The sequence below is a fragment of the Synchiropus splendidus genome, chromosome 19 (genome assembly GCF_027744825.2).
Source record: "Synchiropus splendidus isolate RoL2022-P1 chromosome 19, RoL_Sspl_1.0, whole genome shotgun sequence".
Lineage (NCBI taxonomy): Eukaryota > Metazoa > Chordata > Actinopteri > Syngnathiformes > Callionymidae > Synchiropus > Synchiropus splendidus.
In genome coordinates this window covers 13,316,363-13,335,136 of record NC_071352.1, presented here as the reverse complement: position 1 = coordinate 13,335,136, position 18,774 = coordinate 13,316,363, and the positions used below count along the sequence as shown (strand labels likewise).

The window sequence follows — 18,774 nt, the reverse complement described above, 5'->3', positions numbered from 1 at the left end:
TACACGGATTATATATTTTCGATATCAGAGTCCATCTAAATCTACCTAAAATGCTCAAAACTGTTACGCTACCAAAACTGTATAATGTATATATTGGTCAAAAAAAAAAATCATAAACAGGATGATAAAAAATACATTTATTAGTTTAAAAACAGAACACATTACTACAATAAAAATAAAGAGTGTAAGAAATCCAACATGATAAAATTCATGTCTGAAAACCAGATGGTTTAAAATAACAAGTTTGAGCAGATCTTAAATCTTAAATAATGAGCCTCGGTTCCAGTAGGGAGTCCCATCGTTCTGTTACCTGTGGGAATAAAATAGTCTTCTCAACAACTAGGATGGTGATTTTCATATTACAAGGTTAAGGTTTACATACTGGATAACAGAAAATGCATGAAAGTACATTCTTTGACACAAACACCCAGAGCAGAGTAAGATTCATGTACAGCAATTTTCATGTGGTTAAACGCCTACTAGCATTAGTGCCTTTTATCATTATTCTTACCCATGATCCTCTGGACACAGCGTATTCCACTCTTTCTGAGCCGTCTGGGTTCTGGTAAACCAGGTCAAATTTTCCAGGCTCCACAGCAACTGCTGTGAAATATGACTTTTCATAACAGTGGCACATATGATTTCTTAAATAATTCAAATCTGGGCACATGGTTGTGACTGTCAGGATGACAACAACCCAGACTTTTTTTCTTTACCTTGTGAAGTATTCAGCAGTTCTAGCTCAATCTGTTGGCTAGTCGGGTCAAAGCTCACAACCTTTCCCTCCTTAAAAAAAAGAAAACAGTGGTTAGTTTCTTTTCACATCAACATCAATGTGAGTAATTGATGAGAAATCTTGAGAGAACCACACGTAGGTGTTTTAAAACAACAGTAACGGGCCTAACCACACTCTCTCTCCTTCACACATGGTCATTATAGTGTATCATTTGCGATCCACATGATTACACAGGAGGTGTAATATATAGCATACATTTTTAATGTTTATAAAGTTGAAGGACGGTAAAATGTGACACTCACCTTGTAGTCAGACACTTCTGGTGAATAATTCTCTGTGAGCTCGAGCAGCTGTAATAAATGAAATCCCAGGTTTTAAGAAAAATTCTAACAAGAAAGACACTAGATAGTTTTTTATGCATCAAAACCCTCATATGATTGCTTTGTAACTTGAAATATTACAGGAGAAAACACTAGCTGATACTGAAGATCACTGACACACTTGAAGCACAGAAATATGCTTGTACCTTGAAGGCGATCTTCTGTCCCACTGGTGGGGGGGCAGCCAAAAGAGGCATGGCACTGTAGTCAGGTTTGGGAGCTGGGGCTCCATTCTAGAATGGGAAAACAGAAGTAGCTACTGAAAGTGCAGGAATTAAGTTCATGCCAATGATTTATGACCATTTTACACATAAGCAGGTCAGTTAATGCGTCCAGACCAACATTTAAAACAAGTCATAACTCAGGTCAGCCAGCAGGGTCTTTTGTGGATTCAAGGATCAGCATACTCGTGACTGAGGAAAACCTTAATCATAGCTCCGTCTTTCCATATTTTATTCATTTAGTTTTAGCAACCCTAGACAAAAATGCAAGCAACACAGTAACCAAAAGATCAAGTGTGAAACAAACATTGGATTGTTAACCCACTTTGGTGATTTACAGTAGTATAAAAGATAAGTCCAAATCCTGAGGTAAATATTTTCACTTTCAAATCAAAGAATGGGATATGAGTTTCCGCAACACGTAAGCGATCATCACACATCGCCTTGGCTTAAATGTGAGCCACCATGCCACAAAAAAATTATATTTCTGATCACTTTTTATCGATGAAATGTCACATGATCAAACGTATTGATACAAAGCGGATACATCAAAGCATGAGGAAAACACAATGCATCATGGAGGTGGACAGGATTATGGTGGTCATCAGTGTGATTGTAAAGCTAAAACTCTTCCCTCTGCGACTCAGTTTATCTGCCTGCTTGCTTCATGATTGGCTGCTTTTTGTTCCAATGGAAACCCGGAAAAATGCGTTCACAAAATGACACACAGTAATGTGTAAAAATTAAGGCAAATGTAATTCAATTTTAGGATATGTACAAATTGAGACAATATTTTGAATAAGGAATATGGTGAAAGTTAGTGGACTCTTTTGATAAACATAAAATTTCGTTAAACTAAGAAAACATTACTTTATATTGATTCACAACCATAGTAAAAACTCCAGTATTGCCAGTGTTGCAGACATACCTGGATAACAACTGACGTGTTGCTCAGTATGTCAGTCTGGTAGGACGAGTCATGATATCCATTAGAGTTGTTCTGCTTTCCTCTTGCCCCACCAGTGTCTCCCACACCATCCCTGCCACTGCCTCTGCCCCATGTCTGACCTTTCGTAGGGTGACCACCGAAAGAGAAATTTGGAGGCCACACAGGTCGGTGGATAACCAACTCGATTTCTTCTTCATTGCCTGAAAGCTGCTGGTCAGAAGGAGCGGGTTCACTGTTAGACACCTCCTGGGTTTTGGTCTCCACTTGAGAATCTGCTTTTCCCCTTATGGGTTTTGCCTTTTTATGGGGCGAAGGTTTCACATGCTCAAGGGACAAAGACTCAATTTCTGAAGGAGGAAGAGCTTTGGACATGGCTGGTTTTGAGTTCAGTAGCTTCTTGGAAAGAAGTGGCACGGGAGACTTTTGTGCTTTGGATGCTTGTTTTAGAGGGGCCACCTCTTCCTCACTACTGCTGCTGCTGCTACCGTTGGAATTCAAGGGGGGCATTCTTGCTGTTTTTGCATTATCAGATGGGACTTTACTTTTCTTCTTCTTCTTCTTCTTCTTCTTCTTCTTGGAGAGAGAGACTGCCTGTTGGCCATTGGCAGGGACAGGATTGGAAGACACTTCTGGATCAGGTGCAGCAGGTTTGGTGTTACCCTCTGAAAACCCTTTCTCCTTTCCAGAACCCCTGAACACGGATTTCTTAGCGTCATCTACAGACACTCCGACCTCCGCCACACTCTCCTTAATACTCTTCTTCCTCTTCTTTGTCTTCCTGTACTCTTTCGCTGAAGATTCCACTGGAGACAGCTGTGTGTCTCTCCGCCTCTTGCGCCTGTGCTCTGCTGGTGATTCCAAGTGGAGGCTGGGCCCTATCACCTGAAGGGCAGTGTCAAGCCTGACCCTGTTAAGACAATAGTAGATTCAGTTACTCTCCACCCATTGATCTTTTACAGGTTTGCAAATCTTCTGCACCAACAAGAGGGACACAACCTGATCTGTACATCCTGAAAATAATTAAACTCGTTACTAAGCGCCCAACAGTTGGTCGTCACAAGAATATTCCTCCACACATAAGAGAATGGTGGTACCTTCGGAGCAGTGGTCCCTCACCTGATACAGTCATTGTCGCGGACCACCAGGATGCTCTCCGTGTGGGGCAGGTAGCACTCCTCAATGAAAAGGCTGAGGATGCTGCCTTGGCTGAACTCAAACTTGTCTCGAATGACGCTCTCCAGGTCTGCAATGAAGCGACACGAAGCCGTGTCCACGAGCATCCAGCACATTCGGCAACTGACCACCGCGGGAGGTGGAAAGTCGAAGTGGAGCCGCACGCGAATAGAGTTCTTGCTGGGAGCAGCCATGACAGCCACAACTCCGCGCGTGGACACCCAATGACGTCAGATCCGGTTTATCAGTATAAACATATTTTTGTGAAAAGGTTTGAAAACTCGAGTGTTATTGAAACATATGGAGGTAATGTTGTTGTTAGTATGAAAAACGCTGCAAATATGCGGCTGTATTTAATCTCACTGAACTTTACAAAACTGCTCAACTTCAAGAGTTAAATTTAGAGATTTAGATTTAAGCTCTAAAGTGGGTTTTTATGAAGAAAAAAACGTAGCGGCGGAAGAAAGAACGGCTAATGGTCAGCTGACCCCAGTCATGGTCACATGATGTTTGGGAAGTCATGTGACAACTATAACTGAGCCTTCTTCCTTCGAGCCTCGGAATTGGCACGATGGGTCTGAAACATGTTGTTTCACTCCTAGTTCTTCTGCCCTGTCTTCTAGCTCCAGGTAATTCCGTGAGATGGAACCATTTCACATTCGCATGACGGAACACTTTGTATTTTGAAAACTAGCGGAAGGTTGCCGCGCTTTACTACCGTGCTTAAGTGTAACTAAAGTGGGCGACAAGTGATTGAATCGTCTGCGCTTTTTGCAGGTTTGTCCGCTCCCACTGAGCCAGACGAGCAATGGGGTTATGTGACGGTTCGGGACGGAGCCCACATGTTCTGGTGGCTGTACGTGTCCGACAGTATGACCGCGAACTCCACACGCCTTCCTCTGGTGATGTGGCTGCAGGTAGGTTATGTGCTCGCCTTTGGAACCACAGCCATTCAGGCGTTGGTTGTACCATCTTACCTTTCCGACAGTTGTTCATCTACCGTACTGATAGTTCAGCATCACGGAAGTACGTCAGAAGAACACCCAAAGTTCTATTACCGGAACCACACCACATCTGAGTGACAGTCAAGACATGCAGACACTATGCACAATGAGGTTGCTGCTCTGTCTGGGGTTGACTGGCCTTAAAAACATTTCTCTTTGTGTCTCTAGGGTGGACCTGGAGGATCTGGCACTGGATTTGGGAATTTTGAGGAGATTGGACCACTGGATAGGAATCTTCAGCCCAGGAGTAACAGCTGGGTAAGAGGTCACTTCATTGTAATGTATGCACTAGACGCAGACTCTGCTTTCTCTTTTGAAAGTTCATTGTCTGCTACGTGTGATATGTACGTTATGCATTGTGAGGAAATCCTTTGTCGACTGTTATCACCTCAGGTCAAGGCAGCCAGTGTCTTATTCGTGGACAACCCAGTGGGAACAGGCTTCAGCTACACTGACAGTCCAGATCGTTTTGCGACAGATGTTGCCACAGTAGCGTCCGACATGGTGACATTGCTGAAGCACTTCTTCAAAGAGAGAAAGGACTTCCAGGTTTGCCCTCTTCTGGCACCGTCTAACTGGTGATGATGACACTGTGGGAAGAACAAAGCCGATCTACTCAACTCTAATGCAGTAGAACATTTAAAACAGAGCAAAGAAAGGTTGTCCTTAAACTGTGTGCCCAAATGCCTGAAGAAGATGATGACCAGTGTATTTTAGTAATGTTAACCAAAGCTGTCTTTATCTTCTTCTGTAGCTTTCTCATTATAAATTGTACATTTCATGGTATGAGTAGAATGCCAGTGATGAGATCAGATCATGGCACCTCCTGCTAAACAAACCAAAACTATATGACCTGCAACTCTTCTCCTTTCGCAGTAGCTGATAAAACCTCCCACACCTTTTTTCCTTCGTCTGTGTGGGAACAAGTTGCACTGAAGCAGTCTAGCCAGCAAGAGGAGGAGTTGAAGTTCAACAGGCTAAATCATGAGGAAACTCAAGTAGAGAAATCTGAGTTATTATAGCTACAATCTAAGTGAGATTTTAGATATTCTAACCATAATAGTGCCTCTGATCAACGAAGTTTGGCTCCTCTATTCTATACAGTGCTTTCCTTTGATTTGGTTTTTAACTAATGAACTTGGTCTTCATTTGAAGAACTGTCCCTGTATTCTGTCAGTTACATCTTGTTTTGTCCAAATCTGTTCTACATATTGTATGCAGTTCTATTCAGCACACTGTGAGAACGCAATATATAATGGAGAAGATTTGCCAGAAGGCAAAGTTTGTAACTCGCACTTACTGACCAATTTGAAAAGGATAGCTGCAATTATTATTATTATTATTTTGAGTGGCATGTGGGACCTTTTTTTAATGGGATGATGCCGTCTCATAGGGATAATATGTTTCACTGTCACAGGCCGTCCCCTTCTACATTTTCTCTGAGTCATACGGTGGAAAGATGGCTGCCGCTATTTCGCTGGAGCTGACTAAGGTACAGTCACCCACATACACACAGGCCCAGACTTTCTTAGATTCTTAGACATCAGAAATGATGACAATGAATGCTGATGCTTTCCTTGTAGAATTCTGAGATTTTGTAAGAAGAGTTGACCTTTCAAGTGATCATACTGTAGGATGGTACCCTGTCCTTGGACTCTGCTCACCAAACTTCCCGTCAGTTGCACACGGGCATGTTGTAAGAACCAGTCTGGAAGCAATTCAGAGGATTTTAAATCAACAATGGATCCCAGTGGAGTGCAATAGTATGCCTCCTTTATTAAAATATGTACAAATGTTCCTTAGTGTAAAGGTTGTCGTTCAAATGTTCATTTGCCATTTGCTCATCTGCCAAAAAGGGACACAAAACCTTACGATTTCCACCGATTCATGGGATTGTTATTGTCTTTCTTGTTAAATAAGAAAGGGATCCGAATTAGTTCCTGAGGTCCAGAGATGACTGCAAAGTCTGAAATGTCCACAGGGTGTTGCCAATCTGTCATGGCCCCTTGGATTGGCACATTTTTTTTGTCAATCAATGTATCATTCATATTTAAATGATATTTAAATGTGACACTTAAATGTGACTATCAAGAGAATATTCTAGATTGTAGGTATGGAAGTAGACTTGTTTATATTTGTAATTTGTAGTTACACTTTAAAGCGAAAAACACTGTAAAGCATGAAAAGGACAGGCTTCACTCACTGCTTTGTCCGATTGCAGGTTATTGCTCAGGGGGGCCTGAGGTGCAATTTTGCTGGTGTGGCGCTTGGGGACTCTTGGATCTCTCCTCTTGGTATGTACGAGAACTTTTTGAACCTCGCGCAGCTCACTGCAAGTTACAAAAATGATCTCCACCGCAGCGACATTGTTGCTCCTCCTTGTCTGCTCAATAGGACTTCTTAGATAAACATTTCTACTACTTAATGTTGCCTCCACAGACTCGGTCATGACTTGGGGACCCTACCTCTACTCTACTGTGAGTGCTTTGGAGGGAACATTGTGTTGTGTTTTTTTTTTTTTTTTTTTGCCACTACACACTGCTTGTTTCTGGTCATGTTTACAGTCTCTGCTGGACGATGTTGGCCTGGAAGATGTGAACAGAGCTGCAGAGGCGGTAAAGCAGGCGGTGGAGAAGCAGAAGTTTGAGAAGGCGACAGAACTGTGGTCTGTGGCTGAGACAGTGGTGGAGCAGGCAAGTTCCCTTTTTTTGAACAATCATCCACAGAGTCTAAAGGTAAATTTCTGGTTTGGCTCTTGTCTCAGAACACAAATGGAGTGAACTTTTACAACATCCTGACCCCAGAAGCAGAGGAGACCGGGGTCTCATCTGCAGGAGACAACTTCATCTGTGAGGCTTGTTTACGGCGTCCTGTCTTCAATGTCGCTGATGAGCTGTGACCATTCAACCGGATTTCTCACCAGCTCAACTAGCGCGCCGCCACATCAGGCCCCTACATGGCCAGTCACTGAGTGAGCTGATGAACGGACCAATCAGAAAAAAGCTGGGTATCATTCCACAAAATGTCACCTGGGGAGGTAAGGACCATCTCCCACACACTCAAACTGTCGCCTCACGTCTCTTGTTACTTGTGCACTCTATGGTGATGTCCCCCCACTGTCTAAATATGAGGATGGCTTTGAATTGTAGTTGCCACAAAACAAGGACAACAACTTTATTATTACTTTACTGTTATACATGTGTAATGACTCCTGGCCTTCACATGACCTAAAAATATTCTTGGATGTCCGATTCCAATGAGAACATATATCAATGTTGTGTCCTTGGTGGCATCATGGGATTGACATGGTTAAAGGGTGTAAGTTGGGTGTCTAGAATCAAGAGAGATTTTGCGTGAAACACTGAAAAAGGATTGCTCATCTCTGCCCGTTCTCTCCACCACATGACTAGACTGGACACTTGCTTTCAACTTACTTACATCGACAATAGTTACCACCACCTGGGTGGATGTATATATCATAACTTGGAAACTTCTGGATGAAAACATGTTTGATAAGGGAGAAGGATGAGGACAATTGATTCAGTTTGGGGTGAGCCATTAGTTTATTTGGATTTACTGACAAAAAAAAAACGGGTATGTGTTCCCCTTGTGCCTCCATTTCACTATTGATCTGCTCCTCCCTGTCTTTTCTGCAGGTCAGTCAGAAGATGTGTTCAGCTACATGTCAGGAGACTTCATGAAGCCTGTAGTGGATATTGTGGATAAGCTTCTGTCTGCTGGCGTCAATGTTACTGTGTACAACGGACAGCTGGACCTTATCGTGGACACGATGGGTAACTGCTGACTCATCACAGTGTCATGTGTTGTGTTGAAGCATAATACTAAAATGAACGTATCCTGCACTCCTTGATTCGACCCCTCTAGGTCAAGAGTCATGGGTGAAGCGGCTCGAGTGGAAGGGAATACGTGATTTCAATAGTCTCAGGTGGACACCTATTGATGACCCTGCAACTCCAGGCATAACTGGAGCCTTCTACAAACTATACAAGAACTTTGCCTTCTATTGGATTCTCAAAGCAGGTCACATGGTGAGTAATGATGAGTTTTCAGGTGGACTTTAACACACACGCACCAGGAGCTGAAGGTCACTTTTCTACATTCTTTATAAGGTGTTCAAACTAGGACTGTCACGATATCAGATTCTTACTTTGCAATTATTGTGCCGAAAATATATTATAGACTTTCCCTACCCATGCGCTCAGCACTCTCGCTGCTGTCGCAAAATCTTCAGCGCGATGAATGTGAAGGTGAGTTCGTTCGTGTTTTCAAGTGACATTAGCTTAGCATTTTTTATAATGGAATACAATGCACATGAGCCAGGTTGCCAGCGTCTCCTCGTGATCACTACAAGTCTGTTCCTCTTTCATGTGCCTGGTTACTCAATGTGAGGTCACCGTTGATTCAAACTTGTGCAGTACAGTTTTTTAACATCATTATCAACAATGCCAGTATACAGACAGTTCCTAGTTTATGTTGATATTTCTTATTGTTAATTCTACTCGTCATTATAAAGCAGTGACAGGGTGTTCCGTCACAATTTTTTGACTTGGGCCAATATGCTTTGGTTTGAACCCAAAGCATAGCAACAGGACATATAACGCCAAGTCATATACTGTGGTTGTAATATGCAATGTGTAAATGTTTTCGCATGGATTAGTAATATGTGGTTCAAGTAATAGTTATTACTATGTCAGCAAAAGTGACATGCTCGACTTCCTGACTGTTCCACCTTCATAAAACCAGTGTCTCCGTTGTGTTGCCAGATTCCTTCGGATCAGGCCCCAATGGCTCTGCAGATGTTGAGGATGATCACGCAGCAGGAGGTCTGAGGTCAGCCGCGATAACTGCCTCAAGCTTTGCAGCTCAACCAAATATTTCCTTTTCTTATGATTGCACTGTTGGATCCAGAACCATTTTGATGACAAATATGCAAAATTAGCAGTGTTTTTTTTTTCTTTACAAATAAATGTTTTGTGTGAAATTGACTTTTCTCATAAAGTAACGTTGTTTCCCATTCAGTTCCTGCTTTCTCTTTGAAGTGCCACTTATTCACACGGGACCCATTCAAACATGAGTTGCATCAGCATTTCTGAGGTCAGACTGAGTGCACATTATCATGGAAACGGTTTCTGTTTAGAAGTATAGCCTTTTACCTGTGGAAGAACGAGCATAACCAAAAAACACCTTTCCTGGAATCACTAGAATAACCCCCTAGAGAAACCCAGCTGTGAGTATAGAATTTATTTTATTTTAAAAAAATCAACCACGGCATTAGAAGTCTGTCATGGTTTTTAAACACTCAATTGGGTACTCTTCAAATCAAACTTCACTTACATTACTTTTGTAGTGCTGGCTTGTGACCAGCAAGCTTCACACTTAAAAAAACAATGATTGTCAATGGTGATCTCAGTGAGGGGAGGGCTTTCGCCAACACTCAACTGTGTTGTGTTCTTCACTCGCCATAGTAGCTTATGCTTCTCCTTCCCCAGTTGCTCTCAGGCACCGGGACACCAGCCTTGCTCACTGGTTCCACCACCAGTTCTATCAAGCCTGGAGGTTCTGGCAGCGCCAACTCTGTAACCCTGTAAAGATTGGAATATGCCCGGCCCACCAGTTCAAGCGGACCAGCGGGGATCCTGGGGTCCGGGCCTCGGAGTCGTCGCCAGTAAACACGGAAGTAATGTGCGAGGTGGGATGGGTAGTTCCATCGTACTGTGGTATTAAGTATGAGGCGCGGGGAGGTGGAGTCTGGTGATGGACCGGCCCCACGCAGCCAGACGAAGTCATAGACACACAGACTCTGAATTGGAGGAGAAGAGTCCAGAAGGTGCGTCACGTCCTGGAACTGGAAGAAAAGGGAGGATAGGGTCCAGTTCGGCTTGGATTTTGTTTTATCAATGACTGTTTGCCTCACCATAATCTGTCCAAGCCTGCAGAGAAAAGGCGTGTCACAGTCCTGCTGTTTCTGAATGTTGACACACACACCCTGAATAGAACAATCCTGAACCTCCAACAGAGAGCACCTGAACACAGTCACGGTGTGAAAAATGGTGGACATGAGGCAAGTGACCATGTAGTGCTACCTGACTATCCAACCGTCAGGATTCTCCTCACTACAAAACTGCGGCAAGTCTCTCAACAGATGGTGGTCTCCGGGCAGGTCCTTCAAGGACACGGGGGAAGCTGTGGGAATGACAACTTCGTTGTGAGCTTCATTCTCACATCCTGGAATAATTTGGGTTTATTAGACACAGCAATTTAGTTCTCCAGCTACCTGTTATTAGATGAAGGTAGGGTGTCTTTTGAGTAACACCCAGTGCCTCATAAGACACACATATGGGATTAAAATACTCGAGACGATGGGTGCTGACATGATGTGCTGACTGCACATACGCAAGCCATTTTTTCTTCTAAACTCTAAAATCTTACAAATGACTTGCAGAGGAAGAGGGATGGGGAAGATGAAATGGAAGCCGTAAGGACACCATATGGGCTGGTTCAGAAGGCACTCGAACTTCAGACACTAGAATGCATCAACCTCCTCTAGGATCTCTACTGCAACCTGAAAAAAACAGCCATCACTTTCCTACACAATATGTGTGAGTTATAATCCTGTCTTTGGCACTTCATCTAATGTGTTTCAACTCTCCAATATATCTTACTTCACACATTTTCTCATATTTGGCTTCTTGTTTTTACTTGTCCCTCATCCCTATGGTGGTCTTCAGGGTGAAAGTTTAATATTAGTTCATATAGTCAGTCAGTAGTCTTATTTATGTATCAGGTCAGCAGTGTTAAGTGTCAAGACCACTTAACCCACGATCGATAAAGAAACACTGTCTTATTGCAAAAGGAACAGCAGTGGAAGTGCTAACATTGTAGTACACCGACACACTGCCTATATAGTGCCGGTCTCAGGTTTGGTGGTCTCGACTACAACACAAGAGAGTGAAACATGGAGCGAATCTTGCTGATAAAAATTGGTTCTGTAACCTATGTTTGACTGTTAACCGCCTTTGGGTTGCACACATTACCCTCTGTGGTGCTGAGCTCCAGAGACACTGACACCCCTGGAGAACATTTGTACACGAGTCTTACGAGGGTTCCGGCTGACACAGGAACATGCAGAGAGAAGATCCTGGGATAAAACATGGAAGATGAGAATGGCTATCAGCAAGATGAGACGGTGTAAAGGCTGACACACTTGATACAAACTGGAGAGGTATGAGTGGCAGGAATGAGACCTTCCAGCAGAAAAGAAGAGCCTCCATCCCAGGCGTCTTCTGAGCAACCACGAGTCCTAAGCCAACCCTGACCCTCCAACTGCTTCTGCAGGTACAGAGGCTGTACATCCTGAGCTGACAGCTGCAGCCAGTTTCTCTGGGATTCCACCTGAGAGCACACATTTCAAACAGGAAAAACAAACGAGCATCTATTAAGCGCTTTGGGAAAATGGGAAGTCATTGAGGGGTTCATTATATCGCCCTAATGTGTGACCATATTGGAAGCAGTGGAGCAGAATTAAGTGTCTTTTAGCCACAGGGGCTGCATGAAGTTCTCTGATGCCGTATGGACAAAATCTTGTGAGTAATCAGACTGCCAAAAAAAAACCCATCTTATCGCCACACTGATGCTACATGGCTGCCTTCCCACCTTCTTGTCTTCCTTGTTCTACCCCACAATGAAGTCCAAATCGAGGTAGGATGGTGCGCAACGACATCTATGGAACGTGTTCTCATCGCCAAGTAAATATAGTCACTAAATGTCACTAAATACTGACACCTTCTGGACATTAAAAATCCCTGCAGGCAACCTACTTGACAGACTGAATTGACGTTGATATGATGACCAATATATTGTATACAATCATATTATTTAAGCTTTTGCGTTTATATTGTATTATTCCATATCTTTAAATAATGTGAACATGTATCATAATGTGAAAACTAAGTGAAAACAATGTGATTGAGGATGGTTGTGGACTTTTTGTTTTTACAAATTTTAATAAAAAAAAAAAATCCTTTTTTTTTTATTATGCATGGTATGGCTTTTGCATGGCATGAGTGATTTCTTCATTTGCCATGCAACGTGTATTACAAAACTGAGGATAAATTACGAATATTTTAATACATTAAGGCTGGAATAAATGATTTAAGAGAGCAGGGTATGAATACGAATCAACATGGAGCCAAATAAATCCAGCATAGCCTGACTATTCCGTCAATCTATCCCTTAATAACAGTCTGTCTTTGTAGGATGCATTTATCAAAATGTAGCCACTGTGAATGTGTCAGTGAACCAACCCATTGTCCAGATTTAAATGAATGAGATAAAACTCAAAGTTTATGTATGTAAATGTATGTAAAGTAAAGGTACAGCTCATTACACTGCCACCTTCAGTACCTGTCCTCTGCAGTAGAGTGTTTTTCCAAAGCCCTGGCAGAAGCTTGAGATGAAGGGCAGACGTATGGAAAGGTGATGAACATAGAGGTAGTCTGTCAGCAGATGCCAGAACCTGTCGGTGGGACAAAAGCCTGAGTAATTCATGTCGGAATTCATCAGTTCATTGTCATTACAACACTGTGGTTGGCTCACATATCCTGCTTCTGGCAGAATTCTTTCTTATTTTCCAGGCTCTCGTAGACCCATCCTGGAGCAAAGATGGCAGCTGAGAAGCTGTGCTTCCTGATCATCTCTAGTGCCTGTGAAAACAAGCGGTGGACTCATGAGGACGCCGTTGCAGAGTCCCTGATTTTCACTCCTGGTCCATCCTTTTCATATGATGGAACCCATTTGTACACGGAAAGTCTTGCAAATGACTAGGTGTTCAGAAGTCTCTACATGAGGTGAAAGAAAAGGAAGAAGATCAAGAATATGTCACATGGTGACAGGCATTATGTGTGAAGAGGTAGTATGCACGGTTCATGCTGCCAGACAGAGCATTACCACTCATTGAATCACCAAGTATCACTAAATTGCTACATTGTTGTGCAGTATCAAGTGGCCATTTGGGATGGTAGCATTACCATCCAGCAGTTCACGACTGGTGTCCCAAATTTACCATGGGTGTTTCCCAAAGAAAGCATTTTTATCCAAGTGTTACCCTGGCAATACAGGTTGTGCTTTAACTCAAGATGCAGATGTCCCTCTGATATGTATAATGCCTCAACAAAAGGACACGAGTGATACACATCACAGTTGCATTGCTACTTTCAGCAGAAATTACGGGTGAACTTTTTAATGCAAATACATGACAACATCAGTGTTTATTTTTTATGACTTTACAACATCTTGTTGGTGAGGTCCACTGAAACAAAGCACAATGAACACACCAAGTAACAACCAAAGTGACAAAAGAAAGAGAATCAATACAACAAAGTGGTGTTCAGAAAGCCCAAACAAACAGGCTAATGTCAACAATAAGGAGATAAGGCTGAGATCAAAGCGAAGGTGGTAAACATAAGTGAACGTGTTCAACCTGTGGTCAAAGCATCTGGAATCTTTGGTGTTGGTGACAAGTGATTGCTGTTCAGAGATGAAGGTGGTGACCTGTGTTGTCCCAGACATGTCGACTCAAGTGAAGCTGCCCAATGGCACCAAGTCTTTCTACAGCCAGTCCAAACAGCACTTTACAGCCGCTGAGGACAAGGTAACAGCCACCCTCACACATGGCTGTAGCACCAACGGCAAAAAGGTGAAGGCAGAGGATGGAGACAGAGCAATGGAAAACTGCAGAGTGAAACTCGCTGCGCCAGTTCACGTCGAAAACAAGGAAGCAGCACTGGCAGATCAGTGTATCCAAGAGATAATGAAAAGCAGCCCCAACCAAAACTCCAATCTAAAGAGACAGCAGGGATTTGTGGCCAGACTCAAGGATAACTTTGGCTTTATTAAGACAGTCAATCATGACCAGGAGATCTTCTTTCACTATAGTAAACTGTGTGGTGACATAAAGAATTTGGAGCTGGGTGACGTGGTAGAGTACACTCTTTCAAAGGGCAAAGGCAATAAAGTCAGTGCTGAAAAAGTGACCAAGGTCCCTGCTGCAAACGTATCCGAGGAGGATATCGACAAAAGAGTGATGGTAGGAAAAGTAATTCGTCCTTTATGCAATGGGGACTCAACACAGACAGAATGCCATGGACTAATCGAAGTCAAAGAGGATGAGGAGGGTAAAGTCCAGACGTTTCCCTTCGAAATCATGGGAATGGCCAACAAGGCTGATTGTGTTCATCAGGGAGAGGTTGTCAAGTTTCAGATTTGCACAGTGTCTCAGACTGGACAGAAGATGGCCTGCAATGTGGTCCCGCAGCGCAAAGGACTGGTGGCGTTTGTCAAAGATAAGTTTGGCTTCATCAAGTACGAAGTTGGCAAAAGTAAGAAGCTATACTTCAACATCAAGGAAGTTCAAGATGGACTCCAGCTCAAGGCTGGCGATGAGGTGGAGTTCTCTGTGGTCTTCAACCAGCACACTGGGAAGTGTAATGCCTGCAACGTCCACAGGGCAAGCAAGTGGACGAAGCCAGTGACCAAGAGGCCCAACCGTCTAGCGTACTCTCTGAAATCCAACGCTGTCGAAGACGCCAACAATCCTCGCCTGGTCATCCTGAGGAAGCCTCTGGGACCTGACAGTCCAAAGGGTTTCAGCGTTAAACGCAAGGTCTGTCAACCTGGTGTAGGTCTGCACTGACCCGCCCAGCTCTCAAGTCACACGTCACTCAAAGCACAGCAAACCTGAAGTTTAAAACGCTAGCTCAATTATTGATGGAATGCATTGTAAGAGATCTTCTGCTGCTGCTTAAGGAATACAATTAAACAGAACACGCAACCACCACGTACCTTATTGGTTTCCAATTTTCCTCCAACCACCTCGCCTCTTGCGAACACATCCACCCCAACGTAGATGTCTGCACGGCGGCCATGCGCCCCACTGTAGCCGCTCATCCACTCCAGACTTGTTTCAGTCCAGTTGTAGTTGGTGAAGAAACCATCACAGGAATCGAAAAACATCCTGTAGATGAGAATTACAGGCATGTTCTCAATAAACCAGAGTACTCTTATTACATGTGTGTGTCTTGTTATTTGACCCACGAGTGAAAGTGAGGTTTATGTCCTACTCTGCATTTAAATACCTTTATGCTAACGAACATGTAAATGGATTGTGTGAGAACTATGTACAATATTCTCCCAAAAGCATCACCGTCCTCTCACCTGTTGAAGTCGTTGAGCTCATTCTGCCATTTCAGCTCTCCAGACTGGATCACACTGTCATACCACAGAACCAGGCTGCCCGCGATCCGCTCATGCATTTGGTCACTTAGGTATCGGAGGAATAAAGGTGTGTTCTTAACCGCTTCCTCCTTCAAGCAGACAGAAACACAAGGTCGCACGACGGTTTGGAATAAACAACCTGGCAGAATGTCACGCTTTATTTTAAGTATTAAGTATTAAATAAAGTGAACAGAAAGTTCTTTATGGTGAAAAATCTTTAGTGTGCTGTATTTGTTGGTTACATATAGGTTCTTATAGTAGCACTGATCAAAAGTTGTCAGTCTGTTGTTTCTTTGAAACGGTAACTCCTCCCTCAGTCAAAAGCTGCACAGCTACAAACATAAGTCAGAAAAATAGATGAGATCAGAGTAATGTCAAATAATGGCTTGACAACCGCCAACAGAAAAACTCTAAAAACAAAAGTTTAAAAAAAAAACATGACTTCTCTTGGTCAGCAAGAGCTGTTCTCAAATCTAAACTGGATTAGTGGAAGGTAGTAGAGGAGACCAAAACAGCAGGTGAAAGCAGATAAAGGTAGAGATGAGAATAATACTCACACTGAGCTCGTTCTCAATGTTTATCAGCCAGCCATCGAAACCATAACAAAGACTAATCTGCACCAGCTTGTCAGCGACTGCTCGGTACGACTCCTCGTCTTTCAGAAAGGCCTCACACACCCTGGCACCGTCCGTCCACTCTGTGATGAAGGTCCCTGCAGGGCAACAATCTCGTGTTGACATTGGTGTCACGCACAAATCAAGTCCAAATACACCTCACCAAGGACAACAACTCCATGTTTGTGTGCGGCGTTGGTCCAAACTGCAGGAGGAACAGTCACCAAATTGTGTGAGAAGTAGTTGAAGATGTCGATGTACTGCCAGTGATAGAATGCATATGGAGCTTCAGTCGTAGTTCCCTGGATAAACCTGAGAAATAGCCATCAGTAAATGTCATTGGTTAGTGTGGCCCACTGAAATGGATGGCAAATAATAAAATAATAATACAATGCAGAAATCTCAAGCTCATCATCCTTTACAACCATCCATACCTGTCATCCAAGTAACCACCCATCATGTCATGAGACACCAAAGTCCGACGGGGGCAGCTGGTCAGGGGAGGCTCTCTCCCAGCGCGAGGGACAACTGCGATATTGAAAGGGTTCGCCTCGCTTCGTTTCCATGTCAACAGCTGCTCCAGAGAATGAAGACCACAACTGATTGGCTCAGTGGTGTCTGCATCATAATGTTTAGCTGCCAAGAAAGAAATGTAGGTTGATAAAACACTGACAAGATGAAGATATGAATCAGTTTTGTCAGAGGGATCTGGTCATGGAAGCAATCGTCTTGAATAGTTCCCCATTTGACGTTGATATATACAGTGGTACCTCGGTTCTCGACCACAATCCGACATGAAAGGTTTTACACCTTAATGTGAAGAAAAAACAGTCAGTCAATGTAGCTAACGGGACACGTCTGCATACAGAGGCTGCGTTATACACAATAACAAAGCGTGTCGTGGGTCAGCTGATCGGTCCGCGCACGTTATGTTTTTTCTGGCTTTTTTCGGGGTCATTTGAGTTCTGTATTTTCGTTCGAAATCAGAAGCTAAAAATTTTTGTTCGAACTCCGATTTGTTCGAAGTCCGGGACGTTCGAAAACCGATGTACCACTGGAATAACATTTCTTCTTCTATGTTCCCCTTCATCAGATGTTGTGTCTAAGTATTCGTAGGTTTCCCAGTAAAGTTCCAGTCTGGCTCTGTACATGACCAACAACATCTGTTTGTCAACAGACCCTGGAGTGAAAACGAGAGGGAATGCTCCAAAATGTATGTCTCTTCCTGTCGGCTTGGCAACTCATGGCAGCTAATGATGATGATAATGAAAGCAGTGGCGTTGCTGAAGGTGTTAATGCTAATAATAAGGTGAACAACTGGCGCTGCTGCAGTCCAGTCCACGCTCTGTCATGAGCGCTAGCAGCCACAGTGAAAGGGATGTTTTTTAGGATAGTAGTGAGACCTGCCAGGGGATGAAGTGGACATCTATAGGTGTAACTGGAGCCAAGATCAGTTGGCTAAGGGTAACTTGTTGTGGCAACACCTACTGGGAAGATGGTGTGAGCACGTGTTATAAATAATAAATCATATAAATGGAGTTGAGTTTCACCTGGTAACGTTGTTTCTGCGTGCCTCACCACTTCATGGAGAATGCTGGAATCTGGTGGTTCGTCCAGGCAGGACTGCATCCTGGAGTGGGACAAGTTCCTTGAATTTAACACCACCTACAGTACTCATTCCAACCTTTTTAATTCAACATTAAATACCACTATCCAGTTAAAGTACAATAGAAATGCAGTGTTGATGAAATGCCGATAATAAAGCCGGTACTACTGTGGAATACGAATTACATTAGAACACGATGCTTCCTTAGACTGCGACCGAGTTTTTCAGCCTTCGTTGAAACAAAAGGAAGTACCCAAATAACGGAGTTACTTTGACGTCAACATTTTCTTCCGCATCTTGAACCGGGACTTTTCCTCGAGGGGAAACTGTAGTTCCATCTCCAGACAGCGACATGTCATGCCCACAGCAGCGCCTCCGAACACGGAAATGTGCTCAACCGGCAGTGAAAAAGCTTCGCTTTTGGACCTTCAGAGTAAAGGCATATTTGTTTCAACCAATACTCGCTGTTTTTCGGGACGTCGAAATTTAAATGTATTTGCGGAGATTCGAACCATAATTGAAAGTAAAACATTTTAATAACATACACAGGAGCCGACATTATGGAGGGTTTCTCTTTATTATTACACGTTTTATTTTGTTGTCGTTTACTGTCTAGAAGTCTAGAAGAACTTAGAAACTTCATCTATTTTATCATTTTTACATGTCTCGTTCTCTTTCTGGACCCTTTCAAGACGCATATCTATATGTAATCATACACAATTTAAACACTTGCAATATAGTTTATAAATGCTATAAATGGAAGAGAATAAAAAATATCTCATAAGTGGCGGTCGTTGCT

The 18,774-nt window shown here is 43.1% G+C and overlaps 3 protein-coding genes across 5 annotated transcripts; 1 reads left to right on the top strand and 2 right to left on the bottom strand.

Annotated features, from left to right (window-relative positions):
* Positions 1-153: 153 nt before the first annotated feature.
* coil (coilin p80) lies at positions 154-5,482 on the bottom strand. 2 transcript variants are annotated; one of them, XM_053850850.1, is made up of 7 exons: positions 3,403-5,482; positions 2,266-3,193; positions 1,263-1,349; positions 1,039-1,086; positions 717-786; positions 512-600; positions 154-310 (listed from the first exon to the last, which is right to left on the bottom strand). In XM_053850850.1, the coding sequence occupies exons 1-7, from the start codon at positions 3,651-3,653 to the stop codon at positions 263-265; spliced, it is 1,521 nt and encodes a 506-aa protein (XP_053706825.1). In that variant the 5' UTR covers positions 3,654-5,482; the 3' UTR covers positions 154-262. The 2 variants fall into 2 exon arrangements, with proteins under 2 accessions (XP_053706825.1, XP_053706824.1); XM_053850849.1 differs by having other exon boundaries at positions 512-603; positions 3,403-5,478.
* On the top strand, positions 3,950-9,480 carry scpep1 (serine carboxypeptidase 1). Its single transcript, XM_053850851.1, has 13 exons — positions 3,950-4,088; positions 4,237-4,376; positions 4,632-4,721; positions 4,857-5,012; positions 5,881-5,955; positions 6,685-6,757; positions 6,903-6,940; positions 7,028-7,156; positions 7,228-7,312; positions 7,387-7,500; positions 8,120-8,257; positions 8,349-8,512; positions 9,248-9,480. Exons 1-13 carry the CDS (start codon positions 4,031-4,033, stop codon positions 9,311-9,313), a joined length of 1,326 nt encoding a protein of 441 aa, XP_053706826.1. The 5' UTR covers positions 3,950-4,030; the 3' UTR covers positions 9,314-9,480.
* engase (endo-beta-N-acetylglucosaminidase) lies at positions 7,574-18,387 on the bottom strand. Of its 2 annotated transcripts, XM_053850846.1 has the most exons (14): positions 18,229-18,387; positions 17,920-17,999; positions 16,804-17,005; positions 16,533-16,681; positions 16,313-16,467; positions 15,696-15,844; positions 15,324-15,495; positions 13,080-13,186; positions 12,888-12,999; positions 11,689-11,876; positions 11,519-11,622; positions 10,568-10,667; positions 10,399-10,507; positions 7,574-10,329 (listed from the first exon to the last, which is right to left on the bottom strand). In XM_053850846.1, the coding sequence occupies exons 1-14, from the start codon at positions 18,327-18,329 to the stop codon at positions 9,937-9,939; spliced, it is 2,121 nt and encodes a 706-aa protein (XP_053706821.1). In that variant the 5' UTR covers positions 18,330-18,387; the 3' UTR covers positions 7,574-9,936. The 2 variants fall into 2 exon arrangements, with proteins under 2 accessions (XP_053706821.1, XP_053706822.1); XM_053850847.1 differs by lacking the exon at positions 11,519-11,622 and having other exon boundaries at positions 11,729-11,876.
* Between the last annotated feature and the right edge of the window lie 387 nt (positions 18,388-18,774).